This window comes from Gallus gallus, chromosome 7 (genome assembly GCF_016699485.2).
Source record: "Gallus gallus isolate bGalGal1 chromosome 7, bGalGal1.mat.broiler.GRCg7b, whole genome shotgun sequence".
NCBI classification, from domain to species: domain Eukaryota; kingdom Metazoa; phylum Chordata; class Aves; order Galliformes; family Phasianidae; genus Gallus; species Gallus gallus.
Window position 1 is genome coordinate 5,988,861 of NC_052538.1, and position 18,105 is coordinate 6,006,965.

At 39.7% G+C, this 18,105-nt stretch overlaps 1 protein-coding gene across 3 annotated transcripts in view; it reads left to right on the forward strand.

Moving 5' to 3' along the window:
* The window catches only part of TRAF3IP1 (ubiquitin specific peptidase 40), a 36,729-nt gene that overhangs the window by 12,689 nt on the left and 5,935 nt on the right, over positions 1-18,105 (forward strand). For all 3 annotated transcript variants that reach the window (XM_004942511.4, XM_003641562.5, XM_046944025.1), the window contains 7 exons: positions 1,071-1,146; positions 6,114-6,212; positions 8,526-8,616; positions 9,665-9,751; positions 10,280-10,400; positions 10,549-10,585; positions 11,204-11,280. In XM_004942511.4, the coding sequence (XP_004942568.3) occupies positions 1,071-1,146; positions 6,114-6,212; positions 8,526-8,616; positions 9,665-9,751; positions 10,280-10,400; positions 10,549-10,585; positions 11,204-11,280 (588 nt within the window). The remainder of the gene's footprint in view (positions 1-1,070; positions 1,147-6,113; positions 6,213-8,525; positions 8,617-9,664; positions 9,752-10,279; positions 10,401-10,548; positions 10,586-11,203; positions 11,281-18,105) is intronic.

Here is an 18,105-nt window from a genome sequence, read left to right on the forward strand (position 1 = left end):
AGTCTGCATGTAATCAGAAGCCTTCTCTGCCAGTGCTGAGGTTGTTCTGCCTGCATGAGTGGCAGTCATGCTTGCCCTCAGACCTTCTGCTGCCCAGGGCTGGGATATAAGGACTGGGGTATAAGGGGATGCGATGCCTCCGTTCTACCCCCATCTGTACCCACAAGCTGTTCTGGGTCAGCAGGAGCTCTCCTTTACACCTTGCCCTTTCTCTGGAGGCATATGGCCTCTGGATGCTTAACACAGGGCCTTTGCAGGAAGTACTGTCAGTCAGCTGTTCTTAACTTCAGGCAGTGAAAGCTATATCCAGAGAAAACAAAACAATCATGCTTCTGTATGCTTTCCTGCCTTCATTTCCTGGCCTCTCTGAATTGCCTGTGGGCTTATGACAGCGTCCTCATAAATGTCCTGATTTTTCTTTTGATTTTATCTTTTTCACTTATGTATTGATATCATCACCCTTTCTGTTCCAGCTGTACCTTCAGATCACCCACTACTTCTTTGGTGGCCTTTCTGATAGGACCAATGTCTTAATTTGTCCATGTTTTAGTAAAGGACTATGTGTGTCTAGTACCACAATATTTGAGTGTCTACTTCTTTTTTGGAAGGAAATTCAAAACACTTCCCAGAACACTGAAGAGAAACTGTGTGTGCAATGTGGTTGAAGCATGGAGGGGACTCTAAGCATCTTAACCCTTTGGATAGCTCACTAGTAGCAAATTCCTAGACCAGCTATGGCATCACACGTGCATTGCAAGTTTTGCAAGAGCTCTGTCTTGGATGTGCTTGGTTCACCTTTGGAAGTTGCCTTTACAGTAGTGAAATATGATCATTTTTCAAGTTCATTAAAAAAAAAAGATAGCTATCACATATCCAGCGAAAACATCTGTGAACTCTTCTGAGGAAAATAGACTTTAGATATTTTTTCTGTGCGTGCATCAGTTTTGTAAGTATGTTTTAATGTATGGAGACAAAAAATCAACACATGTAATTCAAATTTAATTTTGAATATACAATTTTTTTTAATGTGAAGATATATAAATCTGTGCTTTTTTTTTCTTTTTTTTAAGAGTGAAAGTCCTGCAGGAATATCAAGGCAGCCTTCAACAAAAGGATCAAGGCAACGCGCCAAACCCAGAGGAGAAGGTAACCAGGAGGATGATATTTTTCCTATTAAATATGCTGGAGGGTTTTTATCTTGGAACAGAATAAAATCCTAAATATCCTTGCTTATTATTTTGAGTGCTTGTTTTTTACCCAGTTTGCATTTATGAATCCAGTGGGCCGTTTTTCTGCATAGATTTGGTACATGGAGAGCAGTACTTAATTCAGTGTGGTCACGTTCTTTATGCAAAAATGCAGATGTAAACTCAACCTTCTCATGATAATTACAGTTTTCTCTCTGAATGCGCTTTGTGATTGGTCTAAAACTATTTCTTTGTCTATTAGTTGTACAGAAACTGTTTCTTTGCTCCATAATCTGGCAAAATTAGACACAAATGACTTGAAAAACTTTGAGAGACTTAATTTTTGTCTCATTTCTGTTACTGAGCGTAAGTAGATAGTATATCTCAAATGATTAAATATTGCACATTACTGTACAGAAAGGAACATGTAAAGGTTCCTTAAATACCTTAAACAGATCAATATTCAGCACAGTGTTTTAGTTCAAGTAAGATTTAAGATGTGTTGTTTAAGATAGTTCTAGTAAGATTAGCGACATTTATGAAGCAAGATATGCTTTCCTGTAGGTACTAATTATACAAATGTGAACCCTGAAATATTTAACTTCATCACTTATCAATATTTGGGAAGTGTGTACTTCCTAAATTTATCTTCTCAATTTTTTTTAATCCTTTCTCAATGATCGGAAGTCCTTGAGTATTGGATTTCTTTAGAAATTCTGGGATTATGAATGAAAAGATGACATTTGTCATAAAAAAGAAGGGGAAAAAAAGCCATGTTCTGTGAGGCTGACTGATTAATGCTCAGTGCAATAAGGAATTTCCCTGGGTATTTGTTTGGTAAGCAATACATTAAACCGTACGCACTTGTGTTCAACTTAATGGTTTTTTTTTTTAATCAAAAAGATGGCTGGTTTAATTTGAGACTAGCAAATCCTTTTAAAATGATTTACATAACTTGAGACACTCTCAGTAGTCCAGGTGTAACCTGGAGAGCAGATGAAGATGAGTTGTTCACCAAAACTCCTGGCTTGTAGCCCCTTTGATTAGAGGGTTTTGAAACAACTCTGTGTGTTTGTAGGTCTTTGGCTTCCAACAACGTCTGTCGTTACAGCTATGGTCAACTGTATGTGGTCAGTCAGTCAGTCAGTGCCTACCTGTGTGACCTGCGGTAGGGAGCCTGCTTTAGCAGAGGAGTCGGACTTGATGATTTCTAGAGGTCCCTTCCAACCCCCACAGTTCTGTGATTCTGTATCACATCTGCACTTACGTCAGGCTAGGACCTTGTGGTTTGAGTCTGAGCAGGGAAGGTTCTCTAGATATCATCAGCACTGAATCCATATCCCAGATCATCTTCCTCAAGTAGCCTAGCCAGATATAATGAGCCAAACTCTGGCATTTCTGCTGGGAGCACTGAGGAAGGAAGGCCAGGTATTCATTTGTTACCCATGAATTACCAGCAGGAAATGAGAAGCTGTAAGAGGCCCATCTTGTACCCAGCCAAGAGTTGCCCCTGATGAAATTGTGGCCATCACCCCTGTCTGGTGTACAGTGGTGCAGCCTCTGCTCCCAGGTAACAGTGACAGGACAAGAGGTAATGGCTTTAGGTTGCTCCAGAGGAGGTTCAGGTTGGACATTAAGAAAAAAGTTACTCTCAGAAAGAGTGGTAATGCTTTGGAACATGCTACCTGGAGAGGTGGAGTCGCCATTCCTGGAGATGTTCCATAACCATGGGGATGTGGCACTGAGGGACGTGGTTATGGACATGGTGGGGTGGGCTGGGGTTGGACTTAGTGATCTTAGAGATCTTTTCTAACCGGGTTGATTTTATGATTGTATGATATAAACAACCCCTTAATTTTGGAGCTTAAGTCAAGTTAGTGCTTATTGAAAATTTTACATGACATCTTACTTACTTATAGGTTGTGAGGTTTTATTAATCTTGTTGCTGAAAAATAGAATCTGGATTCCATTAAATGGAACCTTATTTTACTTCGTAGTGATCAACAGCTGATCCTACCACTTTATTTAGAAATTTTATTTTCAAAAAATGAGTTTGACTATTTGCTTTATAGCCTAGACAGATCGTAAACTACAGTGACCAGACATGGCACGTTTCATAGGATCATCCCATCTTTAAAATCAGCATCCATTATTCTGATAAATGAACTATGTCTTACCTTTTATTTAGTGTTTTGGCTTCAAGTTCAGTATTTTAAAATCCTCTTTTCATGTTGCAGCAGGCCACTGCACTCAAATGTTCAGTCTACCCTTTTTTTTTTTCCCTAATGTGAGAGAGTTACAGTAAACAAATACAGCTCCAATGTGCCCTAAGATGGAATCCTGAGGGTACTAAAACCTTCTGAAGGTGTACTGATGCCTGCACTATGTTGTTGTCTGTAGCAACTGATGATGATGTTCAGACCTTTCTGTATTTTCTAATATCAAATGGAGACAAATAAATGTGGAGCAGTAGAACAGAAAGGAGTTTGTGTCATGGCTGAACTGGTGAATTCAAATTCAGCTGTTATGGAAACAAAACTGAAGTGGTAAATGAAGGAGTAGTTAAGCAATTACAGGTATGTTTTCTCTCCTGGTAAGGAAAACAAGTTATAACAGCATTTGCTCACTTCTGTATATTAAAAACAAATTTATAGTGGTATTGAAGCAAAGGTGTTTTATTTTTCTATAGTTAACATAACATTTTTGTTATTACTCACACCATAATTACTTTCATAGTTCCAACGTGCCTTGCAGCAAAACCAGTTTCAGGTAGTGGAGGATTTTTTCTAATTTAGAAGTTGATCTATAAATTGAATGTATTTTTTTAAACTTAGAGTTGCTTTGAAAATAATTAACTCTTCTTTTGTGGAGGTGATGCACTGTGTGTGTGAGTTAGAAGGAAACTGCCCACAAACTTGCACCTGAATATTAAAGCTGGTTCTATAATAAGGATTAACGTCACAGAAGAGAATGAGGTGAAAACCAGCATAACTTATTGCAAACCCAGTTTCTGAGTGGGGCAGAAGAGCTCTTGGTTTGCAGTCCATGACACATGTAATGGTTTCTCAGGGATATTGTGTTGTACATGCAGGAGGGATGCAATCTGGGACTTCTTCTTGAGACAGTAAAAAGAACTAATTTGGGGAACAACACGTTGGCAGCCTGTGAGATGGTTGAGTGCAACTCTTTTTGAGTGCCACCATCCAACCAGTTCCTTACCCACTGGGTGCTCCATCCACCAAATCCAAATCTTACTGAGTTAAAGACAAGGATTTTGTGTGGGATAGCATCAAATGCTTTGCACAAGTCCACGTAGAGTTGACCTCTACAAGTGTAAGAGCCAGGAAAGGGAAAGCAACACTTGCCATGTCAATCTGATCTCATTGTCTGGATAGTTGGAAACTGTCAAAAACTAAGGTATGAATTTCCCTGGCAAATCCCATTAGTCATCTGTCTAGCCCAATCCCTATCTCTGATAGGCAGAACCCATGGTAGTTGTAGCTGTTGGTACAGCTGGTACCAACAACAGTTGGTGGCTCTTTTTCTCTGGTGAAGTATCTTGAGCAATGGATGACCTAGCAATCATTTTAGTATATAGGATTATGTAATTAAATTCTATAAAGGAAACCTTTCCTTTATGATGGAGTGAAGCACTTCACTTTTTACTGTTGGTACGGTTTTTCAGCAAAGCTCCAGACCTTGTGGGTACCTTGTAGCACAGCTGTATGGATTGGTGATGAACTTTATAAATGCCTTTTTAAAAATTTTATTAAGTAGCTCTTCATCCTGGCCTTTGTCAGCAAAGGTAAATGAAAGGAGAGGGCTACTGTGTCAAAATCTTCAAAGGTAACAGAACTCAACTATAATTCCACTAGTGGGCATGGTGGTGATGGCTTGGTGGTTGGATTTGATGGTGTTGGAGGTCTTTTCCAACCTTAACAATTCTAAGATTCTAACATTGCTGCTGCAATGGACTGTGTAACTTCAAGGATGCTCCCGATGGCATAGGTGGATGGGGAAATCCCCTGCTATTGGTCCTGAAAGCTGCAGCTTTTTGCATGCAGTAATTTCATCACTTGTTTTGCAAGTGTTGGACACTTCAACCTGAAGTGTTAGTCGGGTTTATATCTGCTAAATCTTTTCCGGGGCATTCCATACTGCTGATTTGTTGTGGTGGTGGAAATTTGGTAGCCAGAAGATAGGAACCTTGTGGATCTGTTCTTTACATTTATGTAACAGTCACTCAATTTGCAGAAGCACTCAATTCAGTTCTTGTCCAGTATTTTCAGGACCCTTCTTTCTGTGTCTGTGGATATATTCCATGTCTTTCTGTGTCTTCCTATTTCTGCTTCTGCTGTATTTTGAGGAATGTAAAAACTGAACATATTGCAAGTGAGGTTAAGGCTATGTATGTGTGTACTTTTTACATGGCAAAACCAAAGTTGTGTATATGGTGACAAACTATACAAGTATACAAGTAGGGTTGTGGGTTTTCTTTTGTTTGGTTCATTGGTTTGTTTGTTTTTAATGGTCAGTTTTGTTTTCAGGAATTACATTCAAATGGTGCTGAATTGTTCCTCCACTGTCTCTCTTTGCCCTCAATGTCACATAATTTAGGAATCAGGAGTGTACTTCAAAACCTGAGCTTTCTTCTTCCAGTGTTTGAGTTGTGGGATTCATGTACTGAAAATAAGCTGTCCTTGCTTCAACTTTTTAATGTCTTTAGTATAAAATGCTTTTACAGGGATACCCTTTGGAACAAACCAAAGTGTATTTGAAGTAGCACACAAGCAATACTGTGTATTTTAGTAATTACTTAGGCTTTATTTGTTAAATATTGTTTTACTAGCTATTAGCTAGTAGCATGGATTTTTTTTTTAATTTAAAATTGTAATTGTATCATTTAATTATAAACTTTTGTTATAGGAACAGTAGAAATGAAGAGTGTGGCAGATGGGATTTCAGAGGACAATGCTGCTAAACTGCAGGAAGAAGCTGAACCAGGACTTGTAGTAAAACAGAAAGGTAGGTGGAATAAGAGCTTGTCTGCCTTGGAAAGGCTAACTTGAGTGCCATGCAGTCAGCCTTGCAGTTGTATATGGCTCCCTAGACATGCATTGTTAATGAGATATTTATATCCTGATACAGCATATGGGGCATAATAGGAGCAAAATGTAGGAGGAAGAACTGAGAGTGAAGCAAAAAACTGGTTTTATTCTCTCCAGATCCAGACACATGAACAAGTTAGGGGAGTTGATACCACTGTCATAGTTTCAGCTGGGACAGTTTCCTTCAAGAGTGCCTGGTATGATGCTGTGTTTTGGTTCACGGAGAAAAACAGTGTTGATAACACTCCGATGTTTATAGCTAAGCTGTTGTACAGAGCCAAGGCCATTTGCAGTAAAGGGCCCAAGGAGCTGGTAGGGAACAGAATTAGGACAGCTGACTTAAATTGGCCAAAGGGATATTCCAGACCACATGACATTGTACAGAATGAGTTTGAAGGGGATGGGAGTTCATCTGGCCTCTTCCCCTGCTTGTGGGCTAGCTGGGCATCAGTTGAGGGTGGTAAGCAATTGCTTATTCATCATTTGTGATATACATATTGTGATATACATATATATATACATACAGCAACTGTTATCCTTTTCCTTTTCTCTAAATAAATAGTTCTACCTCAACCCACGAGTTCTACTTTGGGGGAATGAGCAAATGACTGTGTGTTGCTGGGCTACCTGCCAGGTTAAACCACAACAGTCAATCTGGTGACCAATGTGGGGCTCGAATGGCTGAGATAACAGCAGATCTGACCAGACTGTGTTAACACAGGGTGTTGGGGTACTTTGGTAATTGCTGGTCATGATGTTGGTGTATCCCTATTTATGGAGCCCTCTGGGAGTCTTCTCATGGAACTGTATTCCTTCTTTCCCTAGAGATCAAGAGTTAGTTACAATAGCTCTTGAGAACTTTGAATATCCCTGGGATGTTCAAATGAGTGTGCTCCTATTGCTTTGTCTTGAATGTATTTCAGGTTATGTTTAAGATTAAACAATTATTTCAGCATATCACTCATAAATCTGCCCCAAGGTGGGATAGTTGAGTGGCACTAATGGCAATATCATAACAGTCAGGATTCCTGGTATCATAGAATGGTTACAAGGGTTGCCATGTGTGTGGGATATCAAAGGCTGTTTCCCAGTCCACGCGTGCCCTTTAGGGCCTCATAGCTGTGTCAGTCCAAGGAAATGTAGACAGCCAATGCAGTTGTGTGGCCTTACACAACTGGGAGAAATTCCGCCCCAATGCCTGTAGCATTCAAGTGTGGACTGCTGGAAACAGTCACTTGTGTTTGTCCCTACTCTCCTGGCATTGGCAGTAGTTCTCAGCAAGAAGCTGCCGGTAGTTCTTGGTGTGTTTCTCATGTTTCATTTGGTCAGATTATTTTTAAGGAATTCATGTGAGTTCTCTGGAAAACCAATGTGTTTGCTATTTCCAGATGAATTTGCAAGTGACTTTGTAGTGACAGAAGACCAGCATTGAACATACCAGGGATAGCTAAAAACTTCTATTACAAATAAAACAGTGCTTTTTAATAAATAAAGCACTTCTGCAATTTAGTGAGGTTTTTTTTTTCCTCTTATGCTATATACTAAAGATTAAAAAAAAAAAAAAGAACTGTAGCAAAATACAATTTCGTTGTGTTTGCATGCTTTGAGTAGACTTTATTCAGGTAGTTTTTAGTTAAAAGAATACCAAAAAGCAATCTGTGGAAGTGCTTTGTAATTCAGGTAAAGTGCTTTCCAAAGGGGAGAGAAACCCAACGACATAAAGTGGTCATAAACTATTACTGTTTTTTTTTAACTTGAAAATAAGCAGATCCTATGGGGAACTTCTTGTAATATGTTGCAGGTAGTTATTGCAACAACCTCTTCAATAAAATGTACCGTTTCCATTTTCTTAATGCCTGCACACAACATTTTTTTCCTGCCATTACTTGTATTTGTGAGTTCTGCTCATACTAAAAGTTAAAGCGATTCACAAAACCTTTCCTACAGCAGTGGGTAATTGGAGCAGTGATGAGACAGTGCGGTTGGAATTCTCCTTTCCATCTAGTAAGCAACATGTGTGATAGATGTCACGATGCAGTGAGAGCAAGAAATCAGCTGAGACCTTGAATATATAAAGCTTATAGAGTTGTTCTTAGTTTGTCATACGATGCATTTCATTAACAAGTTAAAGTATAGTGTTGATAAGGCTTGAAATACTGTTGTAAAGAATTAGATTTGCATTGCCAATATGACAGGTAAGCCACTATTACAGTTTTTTTTCATTGAATAGAAGAAGAAGCAGAGAACCTTGATCCTGAAAAGCCTGCATTATCTGAAAATGGCGAAGTACCCAATCATCTTCCACCTCAGGCTATCCAAAGGTTTGTTCCTGTTCTTTATTCTGTCTGAGTGAAGTCCCAATGGTATCTGGAGGTAATACATTTGTAGTGGAAATGTTAAGTCATGGCGTGAAGCAGTGATGGAGCACCTGGTGGGAAGGTAGGGCCAACCCAGGGAAGATCAGGTGCATGCCATGTACCTGAGTGATAGGAAGGGTTGGAGCCAGGATCCACCTCTTCCCACACCTCACTTAAGGGTTGGCAATGGAGGCGAGGGTGTCTCTTGATGGAGATCCCTGTGTATTTGAGGCCTTTCAGAGGTAAGCAGCTCTTTTCCTTCATTTTTGTATCTGTGGCTGCTGTGCTTGGGCTTGTTCCCATTTGCTGCAACCGAAGACTTTGCCACCCTGCTATTATCACAGTACTTTCCATCCCATTATAGCGTTACAATTGTCAATTGGAAAATAGCAAGGGAATGTGGAGCAGTTTGTGCTTGTGGCATGCAATAATGAATATTGTCCCATGTATGGTTGATTTTATTTGTTTTCATTTCCTTTTAAGAAGAAAACTTTGTGTCTTGGGTGTACGTTCTTAATCCAGAAAGTGCTCTGATGTAATCTTACTAAGTCAAGATTGATCTGTGAGGAGTCTGTTGAGTCTATTGCATCACAAGCACTTCAGAAGTGTGTTGTTATGGATAAGATGAACTTGCTTTTCAAATCCCAGTTTATTTTTACTTTGCCCAGAAAAAGGCTACTGTAATTGTATCACTTATGGGAATATATATTTTTTCTTTTGTTGTTATTGCTAGGTAACTGTGCTGTATCCAGATTATTTTTTTAGTGAGACAAACTAAGAGGTGGTTTTACCCAAAATGATATTATTTTTGTTGAATGTCTCGCTTGCTAGGTTTTCCCAGATTCCTACTAGGACAGAAGGTATTGCAATGTAGGGCTGTACTCTAGGGATGTTTCCATTGGTTTTATGCACTGGCAAAGTTAATTGATTCATCTGGATATGCATGTCTGCTCCTCTGGGGGACACGTGAGCTTCCCTTTACAATATAGGTGAGAAGTCTTTTTTCTTGCAGACGTATTCCTCGTCCTGGCAGTGCAAGGCCAGCACCACCCCGAGTAGTAAAGCGTCAAGAGAGCACGGAGGCCTTGATTCCAGAAAGGTGAGGAGTGTGGGAGATGCAGAAAAGATGTTGTTAGCACTTATGCCACAGTGTTGTAAGATTTTACGTGCACCCTGTGCCAGTGAATAGCATCGGGAGGGATCACCCTACTGCTCATAGGTTCGGGCAGGAAAACTTGAGCCTTCCTGCAAATCCAGTGTATTATTTAGAAGTTACAGTTAGTGGCCATATCAGGAAATTCAAAGGTAGGTACAATTTAATTTTTTTGTTGAACTTTGAAACAGATGAGCTTAGAACGTTAATCTTAACTACTAATAAGAGAGATCTGTAAGGTATGTAGTATATCGTGCTCAAAAAAGGCTGAAACAGCCCCTTGAATTTATGGCCAAAATGTCTTGCAGGTGATGTCAAATAAGTGTCAAGCACTAAAGCAGTGCATTCAGAAGCAATGGCAACTTAGGAATTTGGTGTGCTGCTTTATTTTATGGAAGGAGGTGATGGGATAGATCTGAACGGGATTGGACCTAAAGACCTATTAGGTTTTCATGTTTGTTTCATCTCTTTCAGGAACGGTAGTGGTAAAGCAATCTCAAATGTGATCGTAGACCAGCAGGCTTCTGATGATGATGATGACCAGTTTGTGGTGGAGGCAGCCATGCCAGTGCCTGAAATGCCGGAGCTGGAAATGGTCTGTTAATGTTACAAATTATAGAACCTTTTCCCACCCTTTGTAACTTGCTTGTTTAAGTAGCTTCTAGCTGGATGTGTTGTTGAGTAGTTTTATATCGTAACAATGCCAAATTTTTGCAACTAAAGCTCTCTCCCTGCATGTGTAGGAGCCAGAAGTGGATCTGGTGGAGGATGAAAAGCATGGTATGTTTGCTTTTCTATATACTTATATGCATATATGTATAGAATAAAACCACAAGTTTAAACCAAGTGCTGAGCACTTAAAATGAGGAATACAGCAGCAAAATACCTCTTGAGGGAGCAGAACCTTGCGACTTCGCAAGAAAAAGGCAAATATTTCTCAAATGAAGTCTTATATAGTTGAGCAGTGGGATTTACAGCTGATGTCAAATAGAGAGACATACAGAAGATATTTGAGATAGGTGAAGGGGTTGGCTGGTCAAAGTAAGTTATAGAAAAACTTCTAGGAAAATTGATTGTCTGGTTCTTAACAATGCTTATGCTTACTTGTGACCTCAGATACCTGATTCAGGGCCTTCAGTCTGTTATGGCCACATTGGTACAGAGAACTAAGCCTGCCTAAATTATATCAAAAAAATTGCTAACAAATTACTATCTATGTATACACATGTGCATGTGTATGGAGATAAGACAGTGGAAAAATAAAGTTTAAATATCTTGTATCTCAGTAATTGAAATATAATGGAACACTGATCATGTTGGTTTTGATGTTATTGTCTTGAATGTTTAGAATAATATTTTTGTAACAAAAGTGCTGAGAAATATCCTCGTTTTCTCCAGGTGGACTTGTAAAAAGAATCCTAGAAACAAAAAAGGATTATGAAGCATCACAGAGATCATCAAAGGTGACAGAGAAGGTAAGATAGAAATGGCCGGCAAGGAATTGTGATTATTAAATATTGTAGTTATGGCCTCTTTTTCTCCTTTAACTATGTTCTTTTTTTTTCTCCATTTTCTGATCAAACTCCTCCTTTGTATGTTATACTTAGTTTACCTGCATTAGTCCTTCAGTCCTTTATGTTCTCTGTATTGTGCTTTCTTTCTTAACTGGTGCTTTTAGTTTTATACAGCATTTAGTTGTCTTCTTTAGCCTGTTTGTTTTCCAGAGCAGTCTGATTTCAACCTTGCCATAGATGCAGTAGGACACGCTCTGTATCTATGTGGCTGCATAATTATTGTTTCTTAATTTCTTAATTGTCTTAATTGTCCTCTGGTCCTATCAACCATCAATTGTTATCATCATGTATAAAAAGTAGGGATCTTTGGTGCAGTTAACCATGTGCAGTAAGTATTTTCATATCACCAGATATTACCTTAGTAAAATCTAGCATACCTGAGCTTTCTAGACTCAATCGAGGAAGTGATTTTATTTTACTTCCCCAGCCAGAAATTGGGATAGGGAAATGGGAGGGAGGTGGGTCTAGAGTGGTTCTAGGGGCAATCACAAACCAAAAGCAAAGCGTTGAAAATGTTGAAGCACCCTGATATTCATGTATTCCTTCCATAACTCAACAGCTCTTGCTCTTTTGGCCTTACACAGCTCGTGTTGCAAGAAGGCACAAAAGGTGGAGCACTTTGGATTGACTTTTTGATCCTTTGGAAAGGTTTTAAATAAGGAATGCAGTTCAGAGGGCTTTTCCAAAAATAAAGTTACATAGCATTTTGGAGAGGCAAGTGCTCTTAAATCTTCAGTTCTACTTGCATATCTCTTCTTATGTTTGTTCTGTATTAGTGATAGATGTAGTGTGGCATGCTGCACTTCTCTTAGGTGCTGCAACTCAGACCCTGAGAACTAAGCTTTTCGCAAAACTCTTCCAAGTACCTCTCTGAAACTGGGAGAAACTTTTGAAGCCTTGACCACTTTTTGGCCTCTTGTTACTTTAATGTATATAGTTCTTGGCAATGAGTAACAACATTGTGATACTTTGTGCGTAAAGTGCACAGCTGGAAAAAAACAAGTCTGTGAGGGACTAAAACTCAGGATAGACTGTTTTTTAAAAAAAAAAAATCTAGAACTTGTACGCTTTTGTAATAATTTCTGGCAATCTGCATCTAAAATGACACAACTTGTTAGGATTGTGATTTTTGGGAGGGTAAAATCAGCAAATCTCTTAGAGACACTCCCAAATGCTTTAGTGGTAGTGAATTATGCTGTCATACCCACCAGCCTTTTCATTCCTTCCCCAGCACATGGAGAAAATGAGGAAGGTAGAATCAAACCCATGGGGAAGCATCTTCTTATCTCAGGTTTGGGATTGTCTGAGAGCCAAGCCTACTTGGCTGACCAAAATTCCTTTCATGTATTGCATGGGCTGAGATTAAAGAAGAAAAATAATTCTTAAAATGGGAAAGCTTTCATTTTCTGCTCATAATCCATTTTTGAGTAGATACATGTTTATCCAACTTGCTGAATTATGAACTATTCATTATAAACATGCACCTTGTTTTGCCTACATACCGATCATTTAAATGCTCTTGGCTATTTCTAATGAGTGTCTGATGTGAATAAGTTCTGTCTTTTATAGAGCTGTTTGGAAAAAGGGAAGGTTTAAAGATAATATTGCTCTGTTTATGCAGTAGCTCTAAAGCTCATTACTGGAGTGTATGTTGAACTTGCATTTGTGAGAACAAGAGATACAGCTGTTCCTAGTTTTATAACTAGGTGGTGCTGTTCAATCATCAATCTCTAGATTAAGTTTTGGGATGGTAGTAGCAGTTGATTTAGTCTTTTTTTTTTTTTTTCTGCCAGTACATAACTGTATTGCAGGCTATATTGTGCTGTATTGTGTCCTGTCAAGTGAGCACTGGGCATAGAAAGGAACAATGGGGAGCATTTACAAAACCTCATGGATTTCACGTTCGGGAAGCTTCCTCTGGGACTTGTACTAAATTTTCTCTTTATTTCTTTTTTCTCCCCTGAATACATGTGGCTCACTAAATAAAACAGTTCCCTTTTAACCCCTTAGATTTTATTTAAATGCACATCGGCCTCTGTGTCCTTGTACAATCATCACTTAGTCCCACTGCCTATTTTCAGTCTCTAAAACACTCATTCTGTCCTTGTTTGCCTTTTGTTGCTTCTTTTGAAGCACTGATCTGTGCTAGCAGTGCTGATAATAGACAACTAATTCTGGAAAAACAAACCTGCTGACTTCCATCACGTGAGAATCTGCACGCAGCAGTAAGCTCCTGGAATATCATCTGTTCCCATATCCAAGCAGCTGGCTGCTGCTGCATTTAGTCTTCTTGCTGCTACTGCTTTTCAAATTAAATCACAGAATCATAGAACGGCCTGGGTTGAAAAAGGACCACAATGCTCATCCAGCTCCAACCCCCTGCTACGTCCAGGGTCGCCAACCACCAGACCAGGCTGCCCAGAGCCACATCCAGCCTGGCCTTGAATGCCTCCAGGGATGGGGCATCCACAGCCTCCTTGGGCAACCTGTTCCAGTGCATCACCACCCTCTGGGTGAAAAACTTCCACCTAATATCTAACCTAAACCTCCTCTGTCTCAGTTGAAAACCATTCCCCCTTGTCCTATAACTAGCCACCCTCATAAGTCAAAGAAGTCGTTGCAGTCCGGAGAGGAGAAGCACAGTTTTCCTGACAGCAGAGGAAAAATTGATGGAAAAGATGATTAAAAATGTTCAGAGTTGGTGACTGGGACTCGACAGATGTAGCCCAGAAAACATGAGCTGGAGAGACTGCTGAATTCTCAGAGTTTATTTTAGAGGATAGAAATGTTGCAGTGCAGGAGAAAGTAAAAGTGAAAAATACCTTTCCTGTTCTGTGTTGTCTCTGGGAATCTTTCAGGGAGTGAGGGTAGCAGGTAGGGGCTGACACAGCAAGTGTGGCCTCCACATTCCTGAGCTCATAGAAGGCAGTGGCAGGAGTAACTCAAGTGAGGCCACAGACCAGTAGTTTGGGGAAGAACGGTTACTGGTCTGTGGGATCTCTTTGGGGAGAGGCAGCAACAGTAATTAAAAAGGAAGAAGAGTTTCAAGTGGTTTATTCCTGCCAAGTGTTCTCTGCTTGCAAGTGTAACTGAGTCCTGTTCTGTCGATGGGTCTGTGAGCCCTGGCCAGCCTGTTGTGTTGAAATAGCTGTGCGTTTTGTGCCAGGTCTGGCTGTGCAGTCTGCTGGGAGCAGCATCAGTCTGAGACCTGACTGTTTCTCCCCAGACTCTCAGCTCTTTCATTTAATTGGTTTTCCATCAAACTCTCCAGAAGAAATATCTTCTACATCAGCATGCAACTATATTCCAAAATGCATTTTGCAGTGTGGAGTAAAATGTGATTACTGTATTTTGGAGTAAGATAATTGCAAGTCCAGTGAAAATTTGAAAGAATAATTCTTTGGGAAATTATACCTGAGGTTGACCTGTGTGTCTGTCAGTAAGAATGTTTGTCTGCCCTGGTTTTATTAAACTATTCAATGCATATAAAATAAATGGAATATTCTCTTAGCTGTATTTGCTACTCCTTAAAGCCATGTCTTTCTGCCAGAGAGAAGTGGAGATATCTGTAATCTGAGCACTGGGTCTTTTGGCTGATGGTTTACAACATCTAATGCAGCAATTAACTGATCGGTTTCTCTACCTGAATTACTGTGGATTAATCAATTAGAAATTAGCAGAAGCTGGAGAAGTAGTACTTAATGGAAACGTAGCACTTGTGGGCTCTTGGGGATGTTCCTTCCCTTTACTTCTAACTGCTGATTGCAGAAGAGTATTTGTTTGTGTTAAAAACATTTGCCTGAAACCTTCATTGTGCTTTTTAAGAAGTTTTAATAAAGGAAAAGCCAAGAAAATCAAGAAAGACAGGGACTTTCATCACGTAGGTTTTGCATGTGCAGCAACTTACAATAATATACACAATTTTCAGGTCAAACAAAAAGGTCAGTGTGGAAATACACAAGGTTTCTGCTGCCTTGATTAGCTGTGTTCAGCCTAACAAATTCCTAAAAAGACTTCCTAAATGTATTTGTTTAGAATCTAATCCTCTTATGTTAAACAGAGAAAGAAACAGATGGTACGTTTTGTATTCCACTTCATTTATTTGATGTGTGGAAAGTGTAGGCAGGTTATTAAATAGTTGAAGCAAGTGGGATCACAGAATTCCCATCTTTCCCAAATATAGTTCATAGGCTTCAGAGAAGAAACAGATTTGAGGTTTGTGCTAGTAACAAGTGATATTAAAATAGCTTAGCACCTGGATAATATTAACTTCAATTACAAGTGCTGTAAATCAAGTAGGTACTTCTAAGCTTAGAGCAAATACAATCAATGCTGATTCTGTTTGTTCAGGTCATTGATTTTGTACATTAATCCTCCAGCTGCACAGCACTGTGTCCACATCCAATCAATGTGAGCAGTAATGTGACATGTTAACCATTTGTATTCATATCTCCCATCATGTCAGTGTTTCGAAGGGGCTCACAGTTTCTCAGCATCCTGCAAGTTTACATCTTGTAAGAAGTGCTGACAGTGAGATTTAATAGGAATTACCTGCACAAGGGCTTTTGTCTTTGTCTAACAGCTCTGGCTGTGGTGATGTGATGTTATCACAGTGGTCATAGAGTAAAGGTGCAGAGAGAAATGTTTGGTGCAAGCATGCAGTTTCTCAAAGAACTGTACCATGCAATTTGATGGTGATCTGGTGTTGGAGCTTAAACTGAATAATTAATGCTTGAGTTTCCCTGCTTGTTACCAGTGAAGGTATGAATGGAACTTATGTCACTCTTGTGATATTCTTGGTATAATGGCTGCTGTGCTGTGGCCTTTGCATACTAAACAATATGTTCACTCCTGTGGGTATAGTATAAATAAAAAAGACAGCAGATGGATATGTTAAACAAAAAGTGTGTATGGAAGTGCAGTGAGACAGCTGTGCTTTCCATCTCTAGGAAAGGATGCTGTGCTAGCAGCTGTTGTAGGAGAGCTACAGGTGATGTTCATAGGTTTCAAGAAGGTTATCAGTAGATCTGGCCAAGACATTCTGCTGGGGCATAGACTGGTGTGAAAGCAATTGGCTGACATAAGGAACGTGTTACAATTCATTTTGAATGGAAAAGGGGCTGCTGTTTCAACAGAGAAAACCGTGGACCCGCAGTTACAACAGAGTGAGCAGAAAAGGAAAGCAGGGCAGGACTGGCACCCAGCGTGCCATTTCAGCTGAGTTGATACTGGAGTCGTCTCTCGGTGTGTGTGTGGTCAGACACATAGGATTCTGCTTAGCATGGTGAATAGCAAACTGACTTCTCTGCAGCAAGGCAAGGCAGCTCAAGGAGCTGAGGTGGGACATTTACATACGTCTGAAAATCCCATCCTATTTTTTGTCTCTTGGTGTCTTCCAGCTCTGAAACAGGTCAGACTCTGGTAAGTCTAATGGTACAGGACATGGTGTCTCTGCTGCCTTGGCCTGCTGCTGAACTCAGTACCTAGCATAAGCAGAAAAAGCATCCTGTTCATTTGAAATGATTTAACATTTACTGTTTTCCCCTCTGTTACTGTGGAGGACTTTCTTACAGTGATCCCACGTGGATAGTTACCATATACTTAAAATGCAGGCTCTGTAAAAACCAGGAAAAGAAAACACCCTTTATGATCAAAAAATATTTTGTTCAGTAAAAAAAGCCCACGTTGTTATTTTTGCATTGAATGCATCAAAATTACTTGTCCAAAATGAAGTTTCTGTCCTGTCCTAGCTGTAGAAAGAGGTAGAAGGGAAATGGTATGGCTCAATAAAACTATGATTACTCGGGTCTGTTTCCATAATGGGACATAATACAATAGTTAAAAGGGGCTGTAGAAACTATTAACTGCTTGATGGATGCTTGTTGTAATTTGTTTCATATTTAAAAACTGTTAATTTAAAGAATGGAAACAAAGGAGAAGCTATATAAAAGTAATCAAATCCTGTTCCTAGAAGGGAACTTTTCAAGCAGGGCGGGTGGGGGGAAGTCATGCCACCTCTTTACCTCCATGGATGTCAGGCATTTCCCGTACCCACAGCAGCATGGATGCTGGAGGCGGATGTCTTGTGAACGATCCACCTTATGGAGCTGTGAGTTTGTCCTCGTTGCTTTAACGAGGGTAAATTCAACACAGGTAAAATTGTGGAGCCCTGTTGATAATTTCCCCTTCATCAATTAAGGAGAAAGATTCTGCTTTTTAATTTCTTAACTCCCTGCATTCGAGTCCACGTTGTGTTCCGTTCGGGTTGAGGTAATGGGAAAGGCAGGCTGTTTCCCAGGAATCCAAAATAAACATTTATCTTGGTGCCTTACAAAAAACACGAAGGAAAGGAAGCGTGTTGGGCCTACAGAAGTGATACAGTCTTTTTACATAGGGATAATTTATTGATTCTTGGGCTTTTGTGAAAGGAGAGTTCATTGAGGTGTGTGACCTAATTAAATAGGCTGGAACAATTCTGATTCTGGCATTTTTCTTAAAGCTGAGTATATCCTGTTACGTGTTTGTGCAGAATGAGCAAAGGTGGCATTCAGGACTCCTACCACCCACATTGCTAGTTGTAATAAACCATCTGCCATAATTCTTAGTAATTTCAGGGTGACCCGTGCAGATTTTAACCCATAACTGTAACTGTTAAACAGAACAGACTGCATGGGGTTTGTTTTTTTTCCCTTTAACTGCCTTTAATCAGTGATAGCCGGTGAAGCT